The sequence below is a fragment of the Canis aureus genome, chromosome 24, assembly GCF_053574225.1.
Source record: "Canis aureus isolate CA01 chromosome 24, VMU_Caureus_v.1.0, whole genome shotgun sequence".
NCBI classification, from domain to species: Eukaryota; Metazoa; Chordata; class Mammalia; order Carnivora; family Canidae; genus Canis; species Canis aureus.
This window is the reverse complement of record NC_135634.1, coordinates 49,751,220-49,770,116: the sequence shown is the minus strand read 5'-3', so window position 1 is coordinate 49,770,116 and position 18,897 is coordinate 49,751,220. Positions and strand designations below refer to the sequence as shown.

The following is an 18,897-nucleotide window of genomic DNA, read 5'->3' as shown; positions in this document are numbered from 1 at the left end:
CTGTGTGCGCGTGCAAACGTGTCTGCCTCTGTGCGCGTGTGCTCGTGTGTGCGCGCGCGTGTGTGTGCCTGGGTATGTGGGGGGGGGAGGCGCGGCCGCGAGGCGGGGCTGCGGGCCGGGTGCAGGGCGGGCGCGGGGCGGGGGTGCGGGTGCGGGTTCGAGGAGGGACCACGGGGCGAACTGGGGCGCGGGAGGCAAGGGCTGGGGGCCGGTGGCGTTGGCCGGAGCGCCCCGTCCTGCGGAGGGGCCTGCGCACCGCGTCCAGCTCTTCCGCGGAGAGCCTGGACCCCCCCTGCCCTCTTGACACCCCTTCCTCTAGGGGGAGCCGGTGGCCTCGGTCCTCTGAGCCCGGGGGCATCCCTTCTTCCCCCGTGGGGTCTGCTCTGCCGCCTGGGGGGACCATGAGGCTTATCCTGGTGGCACCTGTGAGGTCCAGGTGTCGGCAACACAGGTTTATGTGGTTTTTTAACAGATTTTACTTATTTATTCATGAGGGACTCAGAGAGGCAGAGAAACAGGCAGAGGGAGACACAGGCTCCACGCAGGGAGCCCGACGCAGGACTCGATCCTGGGACCCCGGGGTCATGCCCTGAGCCCCCCCCCCCGGGCTGCCCCGACAACACAGGTCTAGTAGCTGGGAGCAGGAACACACTCCAAGACCCCCCACCCCGGCGCCTCTCCCCCGCGGGGCCCCCTCCGTCCCCGGCTGCCCACTCCGCAGGGAGGCCTGGGGGGCCCCACGCTCAGAGCCGGCTGTCCTTCCCCGTCCCCGCGCAGACACAGCCCTCCCGGCAGGGCCCGGGCTTGGAGGACTGAGCGCCCTGGTGACCTGGCCAGGTGGGGGCTGGACCCCGCTGGCCTAGGGGGACCAGGTCCTGCAGGCCTGAACCGCGGGCCCCTCCCTGTCAGGAGCCAGCCCCCTCGCCCCTCTGGGCTGCTTGCCTAGCGGTGCCCACTGCCTTCCTACCCCCCGGGGAAGGCACGAGGGCAGCACAGGGGCCTCCCCCACCAAGAGAGGGCAACACCACATAGTTTGTTCGGGGGGGGGGCAGCTGAGGAGTGCACCTGCCAGGGGTCTGCCTCCCACACCAAGAGATGATTTCCCCCTCTTGGGAAGGCAGGAGGCCTCCCCCTGTCCTATTTGGGAGTGTGGCACGGAGGACTGAAAGCAGGTGGTGCCCTCCCTAAGCTGGGGGACGGCGGGTAGACCTCCGGAGCCCCCACTCATGCACCCCCACTTGGTGGCTGCCCTCTGTGCCAGACGGGGCACAGGTGTGGGGGGCACAGGAAATATTTCATGCTTTACATAAAGCCTGGTATTCGGTGTTCATTATTCTGTGACTCTGCCTCTTTTCCAGTAGGAGGTGAGTATGGTGATAAAATTGGGGTTTTCTTCTTTCCCTTTTTTTTTTTTGGCGGGAGGAGTCTTGCCCCAAGGGGCAGTGTGTGTCCTACAGACTTATCTGTGGCGAGGTCTTTTGGAGGCAAGGCTGCAGCAGAGAAGTTCTGTCTGTATCTTGAAAAAAAATTTTTTTTTAAATTATCAGTAGAAGGGGGACACCTGGGTGGCTCAGCGGTTGAGCCTCTGCCTTTGGCTCAGGGCGTGACCCCGGGGTCCCGGGATCGAGTCCTGCGTTGGGCTCCCTGCTTCTCCCTCAGCCTGTGTCTCTGCCCCTCTCTGTGTGTCTCTCATGAACGAATAAATAAAATACTAAAAAAATCATCAGTAGAAGGAAACGATCTGGGATTCGTCTGGAAACTGCAGATCCCCAAGAAGACGTTTGGTGAACACCGGCTTCTGTCACAGGCTCTCAACAAAATACACGAGCTTCTTTCATCTGCAGACATTCGGCAGCTTTGTTCCTGGTAAGGAATCAAATCCGCGGTTGTAAAGCCTTCGAAGGACCAGGGATTTCTCGGGTGGGTTCTCATCTCTGGTCCCACAGGGAACGTCTGTTAAGAAGCTGGGTGTGGAGCACTTTGCAATGACACGTCTGTGCCGGGACACGGGCCTCCGCGTTTTCACTATTAACGTTTTGTTCAGTTTCATTTATTCGGTAAGACTTTATCTGGGGCTGTAGGACGCCAAGTGTGGGGTGTGTTGTCGCTGCCGATCTGCTGGTGGAGAGAGGCTCCTGGCCCCAGGAGATGCAGCTTGTGAACGGTCACTGCGCGTTTCTGAAAAAGCACGTCCACACCCAGCACCTCTCCCGCTGTTCCCGGGCCACGCCGACTAGCCCGGCGAGGCGGGGGCTTGCGCAGGGACACACAGCCCGGGCTCGGGGCCAGGCCCAGGCCCCCTTGCCCCTGGGCATGGCCACATCTCCACAGCCAGAAGTCTTGCCCATTCTGGTCCTTCCTAGTCTAGGGGGTGGGGAGGATGAGCTCCACGGTGAGCTGGAAGGTTACGGGCGAAACTGCGGCCCGGACTTTTCCCTAAGGCCAGCAGGTCCCTGTGGTGCGGGGTGCCCGTGGGCTGTGGCTGTGGGGACAGGCCAGGGGAACACAGGTGGCTGGCCGCTCCTGAACCCAGCGGGCTCACCCACAAAGCGCCCCAGCCATGGGGGCAGCCCTACATGGTGGGAGGAAAGAGGCTTCTCTTGGGGGCCACTTTCAAGGCCTGGCTCTGCCTCGCAGCTGATGGTGGCCAGTCTGTCCCAGAACTCCTAAGAGGCTTTTTTCTAGTTTCCTTGCCTGAGAGCTGGGATCCACGCACACGTGCCCCCAGGGGCTGCTCTAGGGTGAGCCGAGGTCACAGTGGGCGCTGCGTGGGGCCATGGTGGAGGCCTGCTTGCCTTCTAGGCTGCCTAAGTGGGGAAGGTCCCTGGCCTCAGGCCATCACACCATGTCACGGGGGAGCAGGGAGGGACTGCCCTCAGGGCCACGTGAAGACAGAGGCTCCAGGCCTGGCCATGTGGCAGAGCAGGATGGGGGCACAGGGCAGACTGCCCCAGCAGTGGGTCTGCTTGGCACACCTGGTTCCTGCTTGGCCACCTAGAGCAACGGTCGTACTTGGTTTTGGAGGAGGCCTACCTGGGGCCTTTCGGCATTTGTCCCCCTGAGACTCAGTTTGCCGGTCTGTAGAGTGGGCATCGTGGCTGTTGCCCCTGAGCCTTTCCCTGGGTTCCCGCTGCTGAGGCGTGAGCCGGCCAAGCAAGACCAGGAGGCAGGTGCCCGGGGATGCTCACCCTCAGCGCAGAGGCCCGGCTGCTGCGGGCCCCCCTCTGGGGGCCGGCCTGGAATCTGTCAGCGGGGACGCGGTGCGAGCCACCCTCAGGGCCAGATGCCATTTGGCCCAACCTACGCTGTGGAAAGGTGACGCTCAGGCTGTCACCTTTGGCAATACTGGTGCCTTCTGGGAATGGAGGGATCCAGTTTGGGGCATGGGATCCTTAGGATGCTCCCGTGACTTCATTTCCCCCTCACGGTGGGGGCCCCAGCCCGCACGACGCCAGTTTGGAGGACAGGAGCTGTTGCCATGTGCAAACCAGTTATTTTCCCAAACAGTGAACAATCCCAGTGATGTCATGGGCCCTGCCGGAGGACCCAAATCAAATCGGTTCTGGTGCCGGTACAGGCTCCCATAAAGCTGTCCCGAGGTGATGATGCAGCCTGGCTCTGGGGCCGGGGCCTTCAGGTGGGGCTCCCTGCATGTTTCTGGGGTCACATTTCAAAACTGAAGTCCACCCGGAGGAGGGCGGGGCTTAGCAAAGAATCACACAGGTCAGGGACCAGCAGAAAACGGGTTCTGGTGGCACCAAGGCTGGTCCCCTGCAGCAGCGGTCCCCGGGGCCAGAGTGGGGGCAGCGTCTGGGGCTGAGGTCATAGAACCCAGGGTAGAAGTACCGGATGAGTGGCCACGGAAGGGGGCCCGGAGGGAGCCCGAGGCGGCCTCCCCCACGCGCCCTCATGCCTGGCTGAAACCTAATCCTCATTCTTGGGCCTGCCTGTCACGGCCTCAGCCCTGGCTTCCCATCCGGCTGCGGCACTCAAGCTGTTCCCACTCTTCTCTTTTCCTCCAAAGGAAGGACCTTTGCCGATGAAGTCATGGGAATAAAAGCTCCCTTTGCCCCGGAAAACAGTGGGAGCCTGAAGTCAACTTGTTGTGTGGCCTCTCAACGTCCAGGCAGGCGACCTTCGCTGCTTCCTGGAACCTTCCGAACACATGACATCATCTAATTCTCAAATCGTGTGATTATCCCCATTGCACAGATGAGGAAACTGAGCCTGAGATCTTGGGACTGGCCCAGGTCACGCGTCCGGCCTTTGCAACTCGGAGTCAGCAGGCTCACGGGGTGAACAACGTTTACTCGTTCCTGCCGCGGGTCAGGGGGTGAGCCCCGCGCATCCCGGACAGGTCCGTGGGCAACTTCAGATCTGACAGGGGAAGAGCCTGCCCTGAAAAGCTCTGGGGCTGACTCAGCTTTGGGGAAGTCCTCCTGGCTCCTGGGGGGCTTATTCCAAACAGGAAATGACGTCCTCCGTGAAGATTCTCAGGGAAGCTCCCACTTCCTTCTTCAATTAATCAGCGTCGTGCTTGGCCGCCTCCCTGGGGTCCCAGGAGCAATCGGCCGTGCACGCAGCCACGGTAGCCACACCTCAGGCTGAGTGGCACCGGGGACCAAAGATGAATGACAAGGCCCCGGAGGAGTGGCCGTCCTTACCTTGTATGTGGCTGTGACCACCCCTCCCTCAGTCACAGATAGAGTCTTGGTCAAAACGCCTACTTCCCGCTCAGCCAACTGGTCAACCAACCAGCTAGAGCTGGGGAATGAACTGACTACGGTGAACTGTCGCCTGACCAGCTCGTTAATGACAGATACTTACCCGGGACTGTCAACTGCTTGCTTCCAGCGGTCACCGTCCCTGCCTAGTACAGGGAAGATGCTCAATAAGAAAAGGGTCTCGTGGGACGCCTGGGTGGCTCAGCGGTTGGGCGTGTGCCTTTGGCTCAGGGTGTGGTCCCAGTCTGGGGATCGAGTCCCTTCGGGGAGCCTGCTTCTGCCTGTGTCTCTGCCTCTCTGCGTCTCTCATGAATAAATAAATAAAATTAAAAAAAAAAAAGAAAAGAAAGAAAAGGGTCTCGTCTGGGAGGTACTAGGAAACCCAAGTCCAACGGGAATGGCTCAAAGCATCCTTGTGCCTGGCTCATCTGGGAGGCAGAGGGAGCGGAGCCTGAGCTGACTGCCTTGGGCCTGGCTCCTGAGGGCCCTGCGTGCCACTCTTCGCCCACCGAGCTCTGAGGTCTGCTGGGGGTGTCAGTTTACCCGACCATTGTGAGAAAGACAGCATCCGCCCGCCAGGCAGACGTGAGCTCTTTGGGGCTGGGCAGGTGGTCTCACCCCTGTGGGCCTGAGAGTTTGGTGGACTTTTGCACACGTTCCAAGGTTATACGTTTTCCTTTCTAGACTCCCACACTAGCTCCCAAACCAGGGGGCTTTGATAAGGGAAGAGGGTGGCTTGGCTCGCTCCACAGACATTCCCTGTGCAAATGTCCACGAGTGTCTGTCTTCTGTGAGAATCCCCTGAGTGTCCAGTTAGTGTGGTAGAAATCTTCCATTTGCCCGTCCTGGTGCCCTGGCCACCCTTCACCTGCTCCCTGCCAATGGCCTGCTCTCTCCCTCTGATTCTGGTTGGGTCTGGCCAGCGGGAGCCACCAGCAGGGGACTGGGGGGCAGGAAAGAGTGAGGTTGGGGCATCTGCTCTGCTACATCGTCCCCACTGGGCCGCAGGTGACGGGGGCACAGGCTGTGTTCCTTTAGCAAAGGCCCCAGATCCTTGCACCCTCTCCCTCCAGCTCTCCGGAGGCTGTGGCCACTCCTTCCCACACAGAAGGGCAGGGGGCTGGTGACAGCTCCCCACTGTCGTTGGGTTCCCCACGGAGCCTCTTGAGCCCTGCTGAATTCTTGCCCCCCGCCCACACCTTGGAAGAGCCCCTTTGTTAGACTGTCCTCCGTTACTCAATTTCACGGGTCATCTGCTTCCTTCTGGGACCCCATAGGGTATGATGGGGCTGACCCGGGTGCCCCTGAATAGGGGCGGCTCAGCCGATCAGACGAGGGGCAGTTTGGCACCCAAAGGTGAGGAGCAGGCCCTGGAGTGGGATGTGCTTCCCCACCCCAGGCACTGCCCCCGCCCCCCGTTGCCAGGAGGTGTGCAGGAGCAGAGGCAGGCCATAGTCTAGAACACCACCCTTTAACTACCCATTCGCGATTAAAAAAAAGAAGTCCATTGACACATTGGGTCTTTTGAAACGGTATTTGGCCGAGTCCCTTCAATAACTGTTTAGCAAACGTTGCAGAAGATGTCCGGACGGAAAGATTCGAGGATCCCGGAAACCATCACCTTCATTTTCATCCACTCCACCCGCTGACCAGGCGGCCTCAGATCTGGGGCTCTTGCTCCTTTGGAAGCAGCCCCCCAGGAGGCCCTGCTCTAGGCCCTGGGGGGTGGGAGGGGGAGGCAAATTCAATTCTCCCACAAGAAAGGGGCAAAAGGAGGCAGGTCTGTGACAAGGTGGCTGTGGAGGGACCCAGGGACTCCTTCCTCAGAATGCAGGATGTCAGAGGCCCCTCTGGTCCCCAGGAGGCTTCGAAGAAGAGCCTTCAAGAGAGGAAACTCAGTCCAGAGGGACGGGGAGGTCCCGAGCACAAGCAGGGCCAGGGCCGGAGGCGGACTGGACCTAGGACCCCCGACTGGAGCCCGTGTCCCTGACGCAGCTCGCAGCAGCCGGTGAGAGCCCCTCGGTGGGAGGCCTCGTTACGGACCCTGAGAAGGAGCAGGGGCGCTGAACCGGGTCCACGTGGGACCCCAGTCAGACTCGGGGGCTCTGGGGCAGACGCGAGGCACCCAGAGTCCCGCCGCGTGCTGGCAGGAGGAGTCCCCTGGGCGCACCCCTCGCTTAGGCGGCCACGGGGAGCGAAGCACCAACAAGAGGCCTCCCCAGAAGCCGCTCCCTCGAGGGCCTGCGCTGGGCACTTCCACTGTCGCCTTGGAGAAGCAGGGGAACTCCTGGCCTGAGAGCACCCCCTCTGCTCACCCTCGGTCCCTCAACCCCCACACAGGCAGCGCCCCCTCTCCGCCCAGGAGAGTCCTGGGCAGGAGGTGATGTCGCCCTGGGAGGCGAGCCTGACACCCGCCTCCTCCCTTCCCGGGGCCGGGGGACGTGCAGCCTGAGGGGTCACACAGCTGTGGACCAGGCAGGCCCAGGGGCCCGGGCCGGCGCACCCTGGGACCTTGGCTGTGTGCTGCAAGTCCTTCAGAAGCCCCGAGGGGACACACGCCGGGGACGGCCACCATTGGAGAGCGCAGGGTCCTGCAGCGCTCGGCCCGGCCCCTGGGCTCCTGCCCGACGTCAGAGGGCCTGGGCCGGAGCCCGAGCCTCGCGGCACGGTGAGCGCGGTGGCTGTGGGCACCCGGGCGGCTTCCCTGGCGTCCCCGGGGGCCGGGCCCAGCCCGACCAGACACGGGTCGGGGCGCAGCCGGGCCCCCGCTCAGTGCTCTTGGGCCGGGCCGAAGGGCTGCGTCCACCTGGACACGTCCAGGAAGACGGTGCAGGCCCCGTGGTAGAGCCAGAGGCGCGGCAGGGAGCCGTGGCGGGTCCAGGCGTCGCGCCCGGGGTCGTAGGCTTCCATCTCCACATGGTAGTCGCCGTCCATGCCCTGCCAGCGGCCGCCCGTCACGTACAGCGCGTCGCCCAGCGGCACCAGCGCGCCGTTCTCGTGCAGGCTGTGCAGCGACTGCACCTGCGGGTGGGCCGTGGTCAGGGCCCCGTGGGGCGGCGGGGGGTGGGGTGGGGCTCTGGTGGGGCACAGGGACGCCCTGCGGGGACGCGGGGACGCCAGGACTCCTGCCATCTGGGAGCTCAGCCAGGCTCCCTGTGCCTGCCCTGCTAGTGGGAAGAGCCCGCTGCGCTCCTCTCCGGCCCACAACCCCAGGACGCTGCTCCAGGCCCCGTGGCCTCTTAGGCCCCAGTTCACTGGTGGGGGAAGCCGGGGTGTCTGGCGGGGCGAGGGGGACATGGAAGCCTGAGCCTGGAGCTGCGTCCCCGGGCAGGTTCTGGGCAGGGCCTCTCTGGGACGGGACAAGTGTGGCCGCAGCTCTGACCCCAACCCCCCCAAACACACAGACACGAGGGGCTGCTGGGGCCCTGGGACCTTCACTTGGCCCCCGTACCTCTTACCTCAGCCCTGGCCTCAGAGGTGCCCTGGGCGGGGCCTGTGAGGTGAGAGCCAGAGGCCAGACAGGTGTGGGCCCTCCTGGAAGAGCCCGGTGTGCGTGGGAAGGAGGAGGCCCGGCGGTGGCCTCCATGTGAAGACGCTAACGGGCAGCCCACCCCCCGCCAGGCCTGTGGAGGGCAAAGCGGAGCCTGTCGTGGCTGCGATGCCCCCCGGAGCAGCGGCGTGGGCCCTGCAGAGGCCTGGCCATGGCCCAGCTGGGAGGGCCCAGAAAGAAAGTGCCCGCCTGGCAGGGGCCACCCTGCACCTGTTTTGACCCTGTGTTGGGGGCCTCCGGGCAGCTGAGTGCTGACGCCCGGGGACAGCTGCAGGCAGCAGGGTGGCAGGGGCCCTGCTCCGGGCCAGCCGGCCAGGGCCACCTCCTCAGGCCTCTAGGAATTGGAAATCTTAAGGCAGGTAGGGCAGCCTCAGGGTGTCGGGCTAGTGCTGAGGCCACCGCCATGGGCTCTGGGCACCATCCGTCCTCTCCCTGCGTGGCCACCCCCATGGGGCCCGGCCAACCAGGACAGAAGGGCCTTCTCAGCCACAGCTGTCCCCAAAGCACCCATGGCTCAGCCTGGGTTTGCTCCCAGAGAACAGCCCACCCCTGGGGTGCTGGGGACAAGCACCCCTGGGTACCAGGAGCCCTCGGTCCTTGGCTCTCCTGTACTCACGGGGGCTCAGCCCAGGCCCTGGGCCTCAGCAAGCCCTTCACTGTCGGCTCCCGTGGTGACACCCCCAGCCCCCAGCGTCCCCAGGGCCTCTCTGCTCTGCAGTGTCAGGAGTCCTGGGCGGGAGGTGGTGTCGCCCTGGGAGGCGAGCCTGACACCCACCTTCTGCCACAGGTTGGCCCCGGGGTCATACACGTAGACCTTCTTGGTGTTATCGCCAACCAGGTAGAGTGCTCCCTGCAGCGCGGCACAGCGCGGCGACGACAGGTACTTGGGGAGGAAGGGCGAGGCGATCACGCTCCATGCATCTGCGGGGACACGGCACGGGGCCCACCTTCACCAGGGGGCTTGGACAGCTCAGGTGACTACGGGCCCCACCGGCCCTGGGGACCCTTACACCCACCCTGCAAAATGGGTTCTACGGTCATGTCCCCCATCCTAGGGATGAGGGGGTGAGGGGCAGGGCCAGGAGGCCACTGAGCCACAGAGCCCAGCTGAGCCCTACCCGGGCCCGGGGCCCAGAGCCCAGGCGGGCGCCCACCAAGACCTGCAGGTCGGGGCCACTCCTCCGGGCCCGTGGGGCCAGGTCCAGGCAGACGCAGCAGCCAGGTGGCATTCAGGACCTGAGATGGGCTCCCCGTCACCTGCCCTGGGACTCTGCCTCCCGACCCCTGCACCCCGAGGCTGGGGGGGGCCGCGGCTCTGTGCCTGTGACCCACCCCCTGGGTCCCTGCCCCTGGGCTCCCGCCCCCCTCCCCTGCCTCATCCGCTCTGAGGCGGCTGCGGCCATCTGTAAGAGGCCTGTGACTGGCTGCTCCCTGCACCCCCGGGGCCACCCATCCCCGGGGCCCCACCCGCCTGCCCGCTGAGTGGGACTGTGGCCTGCAAGGAGGGGTCGGGTGGGGGCCCGCGGCTCCCTGCCTTCAGCCCCTGCCGCTCGACCCCAAGCCACGGTAGCAGGGGCTGGTGGCCCTGCCTGTCCGCGCCCCGGGGCCCATGTCCCCAACCTGTGACAGGGTTGTAGCATTGCAGAGCCAGCGCGTTGTACTTGCAGGCGCTGGAGCCCACCAGGTACAGCCTGGCCCGGCAGCTGGCCGCAGAGAAGTTGCTGACATACTTGAGGGCGGGGCTGGCGGGCGTCCAGGTGTCTGTGTAGGGGTCGTAGGTCTCCACCTCCACCACGTCCAGAGTGGTGCCTGCGGGGTTGGGGGGTCAGGGCTGTGAGGGGCCGAGGGGATGCTGGAGGTTGGGCTCAGGCCCCCGGGTGTCCGTGTCCTCTCCCGCTCTCGGGGCGGTCTCGGCAGCCATCGCGGGGGACAGGGCTGGCCGGGACAGGTGGGGCTCTTGGCAGTGGCCTCAAGGCCGGTCCGTCACCCACAGAGGCCTCGGCAAGCGCTTGCTCAGCCGGTCCTCTTGTTTTTCAGTATTTATCTAACTGGAAGGGTCCCCGGGGTGACTCCTTGCCACGGCTCTGGGGCGCAAGGGGGGACAAGGCGGGCTTCTGTGCTCAGGCTGGGGGTGCGACAGGAGCGGGGGGACAGTGGGGGGGGCCGTTGTGGGTCTCCTGCCCTCAGGGGCTTCACAGAGGGGGTGACCCTGAGCAGAAGGTTCTGGGGATGGGGGTGCTCGTCTCTGCTGGCAGCTCTAGGCTGCAGTGCGCCCCGCCATCGCTCTGTTTCCAGGATCCACGCTGGAGCTGGCTCTGGGGGCTCAAGCCCGAGCCTCCCCCCGGGACGCCCAGGTCGCAGGGGGCACAGCCCAGCTTACCGCCGACGGCGAGCTCCCGAGGGCAGCATGGGGAGCCGTGCCTCTGCGGCCCCCGAGGCCAGCGGGGCTCCCTGGTCCCCGGCAAGGCCATGGGCTGGGGAGGCTCCCAGGGGCTCCGGGAGCAGGAGGCCGCCGGCGCAGGCGGGGGGAGGCCTTACCTCCGATGGCATAGATCTCCCCGTTGAGCGCGGCGCTGGCGTGGTTGGTGCGGGCCTTCAGCATGGGTGCCACCGGCTTCCAGGCGGCCTCCTTCAGGGGGAAGCACCAGGCCTGGGTGGTTGACCAGCTGTCTGTCTTGCTGCCCCGGGAGCCCCCTGGAGAGAGAGTCTGTGCCCTCAGGTGCCCCCAGCCCGGGCTCTCCAGGCTCGTCCTGCTGCCTCCCCCCCCGCCGGGTCCCCACGGTGCCAGACTCTGGGCCGGGGCAGGGTGGGGGGCTGTAGGTGGCACAGGGCAGCTGTGTGACCTGCCCTGTAAGCAAGGAGGACGGGATCGGTGGTTCCAGATCTTCACAGCGGCCGCTCTTTCCCCAACCAGACTTTCTACGGGCCCCCGAGCTCCAAGATACACTAGAGCAGAGGGAGCTCCCCCTGGGGGGCCCCGGGTGCAGGGGCGAGTCCGCCCTGGCTTTGTGCGCTACACAGAACGGGGGACGGTCCCCTGTGCCCACGTGTGCACCTGTGGATTTTAACTTTCTTTGTTTGCACATCACGGAAAAGTGTGGAAGGTTCCTGACGGAGCGGAAGGGGAGAGCGGAGTCTCGGGGTGCACTCTGGTCAGCTGCCCGACCGAGCCGCCGCCTGCGCACCTGTGACGTAGACGGTGTTGTTGAGCGCCGCCAGGGAGAAGCCCCACTTGTGGTAGTCGGGGAAGTCGGGGAGCGCCATCCACCTCTCTGGCCGGAAGAGACGGGCAGAGGGGTCAGGGTGGCCGAGCTCGCTGCCGGGGCGTCCCCTCGCCACCCCCACCCCCGGCGCCTCTTCCCGCTCGGTGGGCGCAGGGCTGTTCCCTCCCCGGGGGAGGGCCGAGGGGCGGGCTCGGCCGGCCGCAGGGTGGTGGGGGGACACCCTGGCTGCTCCACAAGCCCCCACCAGGCCTGGTGCGGCCTCCCGGCGCCCCCCACCCCACGCCGCCCCCGGAGCCCAGCACCCAGACTGGACACAGGACTGCACCCGGGCTGTGTGTGGAGGCCGCCCCTGCTCCGGGGACCGGGTCTCGCTCTGACCTGAGGGCAACCTCACTGACCCCCTGGGTTGGGTCCCACCGGCCAGACGGGGTAGCGGGTCAAAGGGCCTGACCTCTGGTCCCTAGTGGGTTAGAACACGGCCACCATTCGTTCATTCACTTCCTCACTCATCGTTCATTCCCTTGCCCTGAGCACCCTCTGCGCTGTGTGCTGGTGGGGGTGCCGGGGTCACCCAGGGTGCCGGGGGCCTTGCAGCACACACGGCGAGTCCAGACCCCAGCCCTCGCGTGCCGCTGTGTGGGCCCGGGGAACCCGGAGCCTCCGCCCGGTCCTCTGTGCAGGGGGTGGTTCCCACCTCACCGGGAGGCGGGGGGAGCATAGAAGAGGACCCACCCCTCCGTCATGGTCCCTGAGGACTACTGTCACTACGGCCACGGGCAGGGTCACACACCCACGTCGGGCCCAGCTTCAAGAAAGAGCTACGTGAGCCTAAGTTGAGACAAGAGATGAGCAAATGCTTTTCCGAGGAAACGGCCGCGTTTTGGGCGCTCAGGTCAGGCCTGAGGAAGACCCGGCGTGGGGCGGTCCCCTGGGGAGTGGCTGCGGACTGTTTACGACCGTCTTAGGACGTGCAGATCTCCGGGCCTTGCTGGGCACCTGCCCTCTGGGCAGGGACTGCATGTCCCCCTGACTCATGTGTGTGTCACCCCAGGGTGAGGCCTGCCCGGCCGTCACCAGGCCTTTGCCTGCCAGCGTGCCCCCTGCCGTCCTCCCCTCGGGCTTGGAGGGACAGCTGCTCCCGGGTCGAGCCAGCAGAGCTCATCTCCTGACGTCAGCACCCAAATCCCCTCGTCAGCCCCTGACCTGGGACAGCCGGCCTCGCGCGTCCTGGAACCCGCCAGCCGCTGACGCCACAGGGGTGGCTGGTGACTGGCCCGGGGGCCCCGGGGCACCAGCGGAGGCTCATCAGAGCTCCCGGAGGAGCTGCCAAGGGCCGACGTGGCCCTTCCAGAGACTCTGCTGCCCTCCTACACCCCCCTTTCCCGGGTGACCCTGCGGTGGGGCCCCAGTGTCCGTGGGGTCCTCCTCATTCCAGCCACGCGAGGAGCCCGTTCCACAGCGAGGATGACCTGCTGGAAGGCCGCGGCTGGGGGCTGTTGGAGCTGACCTCGTGCCCGGGCTCCTACCCTGCGGCCCACCTGCAGCCCCACTGCCTGTTGTCCCTGGGGTCAGGGTTCCCGGGCACCCAGGGCGCTTTGGGCAGCAGACCCTCCTGGGCCCAGGAGGCCGAAGCTGGGGCCTCGGCTGGAGGGTGAGGGGCCCACAGAGCCCCGCTGCCCGCCTCCCCTCCCCGTGACGGCCTGCTCTCTGTGCTCGTCACTCCCTCCCCCTGCACAGGGGACAGGGGTGGCTCACGTGGGGCCGCGGGGACAGCGTGAGGGGTACTCACTGGCCTTGGTGTTGTAGAAGGCGAAGTTTCTGGGGTGAGGGGTGGGCTCCTCGGCGCCCTCCTCGTCCTCCTCCAGCGCCCGCCCGCCCACCACCACCAGGACCTCGTCCAGCTTCTGCGGGAGGACCAGCAGCGCCTGGGGGGCGGGGGCAGGAAGGCGGGGTTAGGGCGCAGGTGACTGCATCCCCCCGCGAGGGGCCCTCGGTGCTCACAGGCCTCGGGGGCATTTTCTGAGGCAGGACTTCTGGGGGCAGCTGTGTTGGTGCACACACGTGGGGCGGTGGGAGCGTCTGTGCCCGTGTGTGTGTGAGCACATGTGTGTGAGCACCGTGGGGCCGGGGATGGTGGCAAGTGCTCAGGACTGGGGGAGATGGCGCAGCAGGTGCACGTGTGCCCCGAACCTGAGGGCCACTCCCTCCCAGCAGCCCCGCAGGCCTGCCAGAGGCGTTCCTGCACCCACTCGGGAGCCAACCCGACTCCGCCCCCGGTGCCTCCCCGGGGCCAGCATGCGGCTGCTGAGCTAGGATGACCCCGGCCGGGCAGGACATGCTGGAGGGTTCCCACCGGGTTGGTAAGGAGCCACTGCCCCGAGCTCCCGGGACCCCAGGGCTCCCCCACGTGCCTGCACAAGGTTGGACCTCCCACGGCCTCAACTCCAAGGGGTCTGCCTCGCGGAGACAGGGCCCCAAGCTGGCGCCAGCCCCAGGCCAGCCCACTGTGCCCCGTGGCACCTGACAGCAGCACCCGGTAGTACTTTGCCGCCACCCACCCCGAGCCTGGCCTGAGCCACAGCTTTGTCCGCAGACTTGACCCCTGAGGACTCCTCCAGAGTAAGGCCCCGAGCCGGCTGCCCAGCCACAGACGGATTCACTGGCTCTGTCACTCTCGGTCACATCCAGCGTGTCCAGAGCTGCCCTGCCTGCCAGGCTCGCCGCCAGCAGATAGGAAATTGCACCCCATGAACGTTCAGGCAGCTTCCTAAGGGGCAGGTGGTGGCCCGCTGCCATGCCCATCTGTGCCTCTTCACCTGTGCACAAGCTGTGCCATCTTCCTGGATGGTTTTCCCTCCTGCCAAGCTCCTATTCCTCCTCTGGGGCCAGGCTGAGAAGCCGCCTCCTCCGGAGAGCCCTCCCAGACTGGCCACCCCTCCCGGGATGCCCCCAGCCCAGCTCTGGCCTTTCTCATGCTGCCCTCGGTCCGCTTCCAGGTTTGTCCCCAGTGAGCTGTGGGCTCTGACCCGGGGTGGGAACAAGCGCTCCTGGGTTCCCCTTCCTCCCACGTCCAGGGTGTGGGACACACGGGAGCACAGGGGGTGAATCGCGATGCCCTCTCAGGTAATCAGCCCAAGGCAGGTATAGTTGCAAGGCTCAGGGCCCCTTGGGGCCATGTGCTCTGTCCTCTCCATCCCCGTGCAGGGTGGGGCCTCCGGGGCTCCCCTCCGTGCCCCTCGCTCACCTCATCGTGGCCCTGGGACAGGGCCGCCCGGCACGCCTCTGACTCCTGGATCAGCGGCTCCGTGGCCAGCAGCTGCTGCACACAGGCCCTGGGCACGGCTTCCAGGCGCACCAGGCTGAGCAGCTCGGGGAGGTGGGCGGCCCGGCCCCGGGGGTCGTGGCGCACCCAGCGCAGCAGGGCCTCCAGCCGGCTCTGCTCCGGCTGCACCTGCAGCAGCTCGCTGGCCAGGCAGGTGGCCAGCCGGTCCTGGGGCAGCTCCAGGAACTCGTCCTCCTGCGCCACGGCCTCAAAGTTCTCCCGCAGGAAGGCCCAGGCCTTGGCAGCCACACCCAGCAGCCCCTGCTGCTCCCCGAACTCGCAGATGCCCAGGCAGTTGGTGGCGTCCAGCTGCTGCTGCAGGTAGCGGCCGCAGACCTTCTGCACGGCCGGGAAGTGGAGGCGTGCGGCCGTGCGTGTCAGGGCCTCCACGTTGCCCTGCGTGATGGTCAGCCGGCCCGTGTACACGAAGTCCACCAGCTGCCCCACCACGGCCGGCTCCATGTCCCGCAGCTCCACGCGCGCCGAGAAACTCTCGGCAAAGTCACCCGCGAACATGGCGTGGAAGTAGGGGCTGCTCAGCGCCAGGAGGCCGCGGTGGCAGGGCAGCTCGCGGCCACCCACCAGCAGCGTGACGTCGGCCAGCTTGGGCTGAGAGCGCAGCCGCTGCAGGCCGTCCAGCATGTCCTGGGCGTGCGAGGGCAGGTGGAAGTCCAGGTCGTCCACGGTGCGCACCATGGCTGCGGCCGCCGCCGGCGTGGGGCCCTGCCGCCCACCTGCGCCCTGGTCCTGCAGAGACAGGAGGGAGGGTCAGCGGCGCAGCACACGGCTCATCAGCCCGAGTCGCCCATCCGTCCGGCCGTTTCCATCTGCAGCCAACACGGGCTGAGCATCGTGGATGTGGAAGCGCCCCGCCCGGCACCTCACCTCCCCCGCCCCTGGACCGGTGCGTTGGCTCCGCGTTAGTCTTACAGGAGGACGCTGAGGCTCAGAGAGGGCCAGAGACCTTCCCCCGGCCGGGCAACCAGGGCGGGACGAGGCCAGCTGGACCCCGCCAGGACTCTGGGCGATGCAGGACAGACCCCCTGGAGCGGGGATCCCTGTGGGCCCCACCTCCAAGTGGCTTCCTCTGCTCCCAGATCTGACCCTGCTGGGGAGGGTGATGAGGGCCTTTGAAAGCTTTCCCGCCCCACCGATCCTCACTCCCCACAGTTACATGGAGCCTGGGACTGCCGTGACCTTGCCGGGTGACCTTGGTCCCGGTTTCCTCAACTGCAGATCCAGAGGCTGGCGGGGGAAGGGGTCCTGTGGTCACAGCACTCCCCACGTCTCAAGGGGGACATGTGCTCTCCCCACCGGGCCTGTGCGACAACCGCACAGGCGGGGGCTCCTAGGGTCCACGTAAAGGTGGGAAACATGAGCACAAAAGGCTCAAGTCATTAGTCCAAAGTCACGCAGCAAGGGAGTAGGGGAGCCAGGCTCGGGGTCCATGCACTGAACCCCCAGGTTACAGGGTGCAGGTTGGTAAAGGCAGTTGCAATGAAGGGGAACTTTCTGGAGAGCGATTTTGAATCAGTGTTCGTATCATCCGACTCGGCAAATCCACTGCTGGCTTATTTGATTACGTGCATCTTCGTTTCTGTCCTCCTGACGTTTCACCCCAAGAAAGCTGCCCCAAATTTCACCCCCGTTCTTACAACTGCAAAAAGGCTGCACCCCCGGGAAATGGTCTGTCCACCAGGGGGCGCCTTCCGGGGACATCAACGGGAAGGGGCCAGCGGGGCCTGGGGGAGCGAGGCGCTCGGTGGAATCAGTGTGGTCTAAGTAAGAAAGCCCCGTGCAGTGGAGCTGTGGGTGCCAAGGGGCAGGGGGGGCCCTGCTGAGCCTGGGGCCGAGGCGGGGGTGGGGGCCGGGCCCCTTCCCCCCCCCACCCCCGGCGCCCCACCAGAGCGGAACGGACCCCAGGAGCCCAGCCAGGACAGGGCAGGTCGGGGCCCCGGGCCTGACCCCCTCCCGGGGAGGCCGCCGACAGATGAGCCCCCGGCCCCCGCGCCCGCGGCGTCACATTCCTGGCACCCCCTGTGCCAGCTGCTAGAGCCTCGGGGGCTCCTGGGCGGAGTGTCCCCCAGCTGCCCGCAGGGCCTCGGCCGCGCCTGCTGACACCTGCCCCCTGCGGTCCCAGTACGGACGGGGCGGGAGCTTCTGGAGTGTCTGAGCCTCGGCCTGGTTCTGGCCCAGGCCGGGAGTGAGCAGGGCCTGAGCAGACGGAACACAACCGGCCTGGAGCCAGCCGCGGCCACTGACTGGACGCTGGGGTCCTGGCTGCGGCTGGAGGGGTGGCCCGGCCTCCCCGCGCCCACCTCTGGGCCAGGACACCGGCGGGAGTGTGCCGGCTGAGCCCGCCCCGCACCCCGAGGGGCCCGGCTTGCCCAGGGCAGGGGCTGCGTCCCCAGCTGTGATCTCTGCACCCCGCGGCTATCCCGCCGTAACCCCCTGCTGCTCCTGCCCCAATTCCCACCTCCCGTTCCCCGGTGCCCACCCCCCGAGCCCCTGGGACCCTACCTCTCCGTCGGCCCCTGGACCTCTGAGAACTCAGGCCACGGAGGGCCTGCTGGGCTGGCCTGGGCTGGGCTGGGCCCCACGTGGGCACGGACAGAGGGTATTTTTAGCACCGTCTGCACTGGGAGGGAGGGGCTGCGGGGGCCGAGGTGCCGCTCCTCCCAGGCTGTCCTCCCAGGCTGTCCGCTCTGAAGGCCCACCCTGGCCCCATCAGGGAGGCCGAGGCCTCCGGGCCCCCAGGGACCAGGGCGGACACCGGGAGGCACTGGGGGGGGCTGTAGAGCCTGAGCTGGAGGCTCGGGGGCACGTGGAGGCCCAGCTCAGGGCCTGGTGTCCTGGCTTCTCTAAGGGTTCTTGCCAGGTACCCAAGTGGCCTTCCGTTCACCTGCCAACCAGGGAAAGGTGACTCTCACGGGGAAATGCAGGTTGGTGAGCAAAGGCTTTCGAAACTCGGGGTCCCTGAGGGCGGTGGGGACGTCTTTGGTGGTTAAAGCGGCGCCCAGGGAGGTACAGAGGAGGCGTCCCTGAGGGCTTCAGCAGGCTGCTGACGGGGACCCTGGATCCAGAGGCTCCGGGTCACACCACGGCTTTGGCCTTGGGGCAGCCCTGGCGTCACCATTTGTCGTGGGAGCCAAAGGCGGCAAAGAAATGGGGTCATCTAAAAATACGGCCGCATTGGCCTGCAGCCTTGCTCCCCGCAGCCACAGGGGAAGCCGTCCCACCTGGCGCTCGGCCACAGTGGCACCCAAGGCCCGATGCAACCGTCAGGGCGCAGCTTCCCGGCCAGGGGCCTGTGGGTGCACAGGAGCCCGCAGCCCAGGGAGGCCAGGGTGCTGGGATGTGGAGGCTCAGGGAGGCCGAGCCGGGCGGAGGCCTCGGCGGTCCCCGGGGATCGGCCCCACGCTGCCCCAGCACAGAGACACCCCGGCGGCTCCCGGGGAGACGGCCCCCCACCTGGCGAAGTTAGCTGATTTCCCCAGGGCATTAGGGTAGCACGACAGTGGCCCCGGCCTGCCAGCGTGGCCCTGAGGAGATGGGTGGAGCGGGGAGCCTCGGTCCCTGTTCTCACCACGGGCTCCGGGCGGTCACAGCTCGGTCTTACACGGATCACCCCCGCGGCCGACTAATCGATCACCAGTTGGCAAGGTGCTTCCGTTTCTGCTCGCTCATGCTTCCGGAGTCCGTGCGCCCTCCCCGGCCTGTCCCGCTGAGTCACAGCCACCCCAACCCTTCCCAGCCTGCCCAGTTCACCCTAGCTCAGCCCAGTTCAGCCCAGTTCATCCTAGCTCAGCCCAGTTCAGTCTAGTTAAGTCCAGTTCAGCCCAGCCTAGTCCAGCCCAGCCCAACTCAGCCCAGTTCATCTCAGTTCATCCCCGTTCATCTTAGCTCAGCCCAGTTCATCCCAGTTCATCCTAGCTCAGCCCAGTTCAGCCCGGCCCAGTCCCGGCCCAGCACCGCCACCCCCATTTCAGATAGTCCCAGGATCTCCCAGCCTCCAGCATCAGCCTCACGTGGGCGGGGGGAAGGGGGCTCATGGAGGTCTCCAGCTCCCACTCGGCC

General features: G+C 66.3%; 1 protein-coding gene and 1 long non-coding RNA gene across 2 annotated transcripts; one reads left to right on the top strand and one right to left on the bottom strand.

Moving 5' to 3' along the window:
• The first annotated feature begins 164 nt into the window (after nt 1–164).
• On the top strand, nt 165–5,187 carry LOC144296314 (uncharacterized). Its single transcript, XR_013363478.1, has 3 exons — nt 165–1,866; nt 3,508–3,637; nt 4,025–5,187. It is a non-coding gene; the product is annotated as an uncharacterized LOC144296314 (long non-coding RNA).
• Nucleotides 5,188–7,140: 1,953 nt separating this feature from the next.
• KLHL30 (kelch like family member 30) lies at nt 7,141–17,889 on the bottom strand. Its single transcript, XM_077869428.1, has 8 exons — nt 17,341–17,889; nt 14,743–15,567; nt 13,288–13,423; nt 11,460–11,546; nt 10,813–10,968; nt 9,895–10,083; nt 9,050–9,195; nt 7,141–7,745 (listed from the first exon to the last, which is right to left on the bottom strand). The coding sequence occupies exons 2-8, from the start codon at nt 15,514–15,516 to the stop codon at nt 7,494–7,496; spliced, it is 1,740 nt and encodes a 579-aa protein (XP_077725554.1). The 5' UTR covers nt 15,517–15,567; nt 17,341–17,889; the 3' UTR covers nt 7,141–7,493.
• Between the last annotated feature and the right edge of the window lie 1,008 nt (nt 17,890–18,897).

Bases quoted from the DNA above. Each gene is read 5' to 3' on its own strand.
- KLHL30 (XM_077869428.1), bottom strand. From the start codon at position 15,516: ATGGTGCGCACCGTGGACGACCTGGACTTCCACCTGCCCTCGCACGCC. The intron at 11,547-13,287 runs GTGAGTACCCCT...TCTTCCGGCCAG, and splicing joins CTTCTACAACACCAAGGCCA to AGAGGTGGATGGCGCTCCCC. The intron at 9,196-9,894 runs GTTGGGGACATG...GTGTCCCCGCAG, and splicing joins ATGCTACAACCCTGTCACAG to ATGCATGGAGCGTGATCGCC.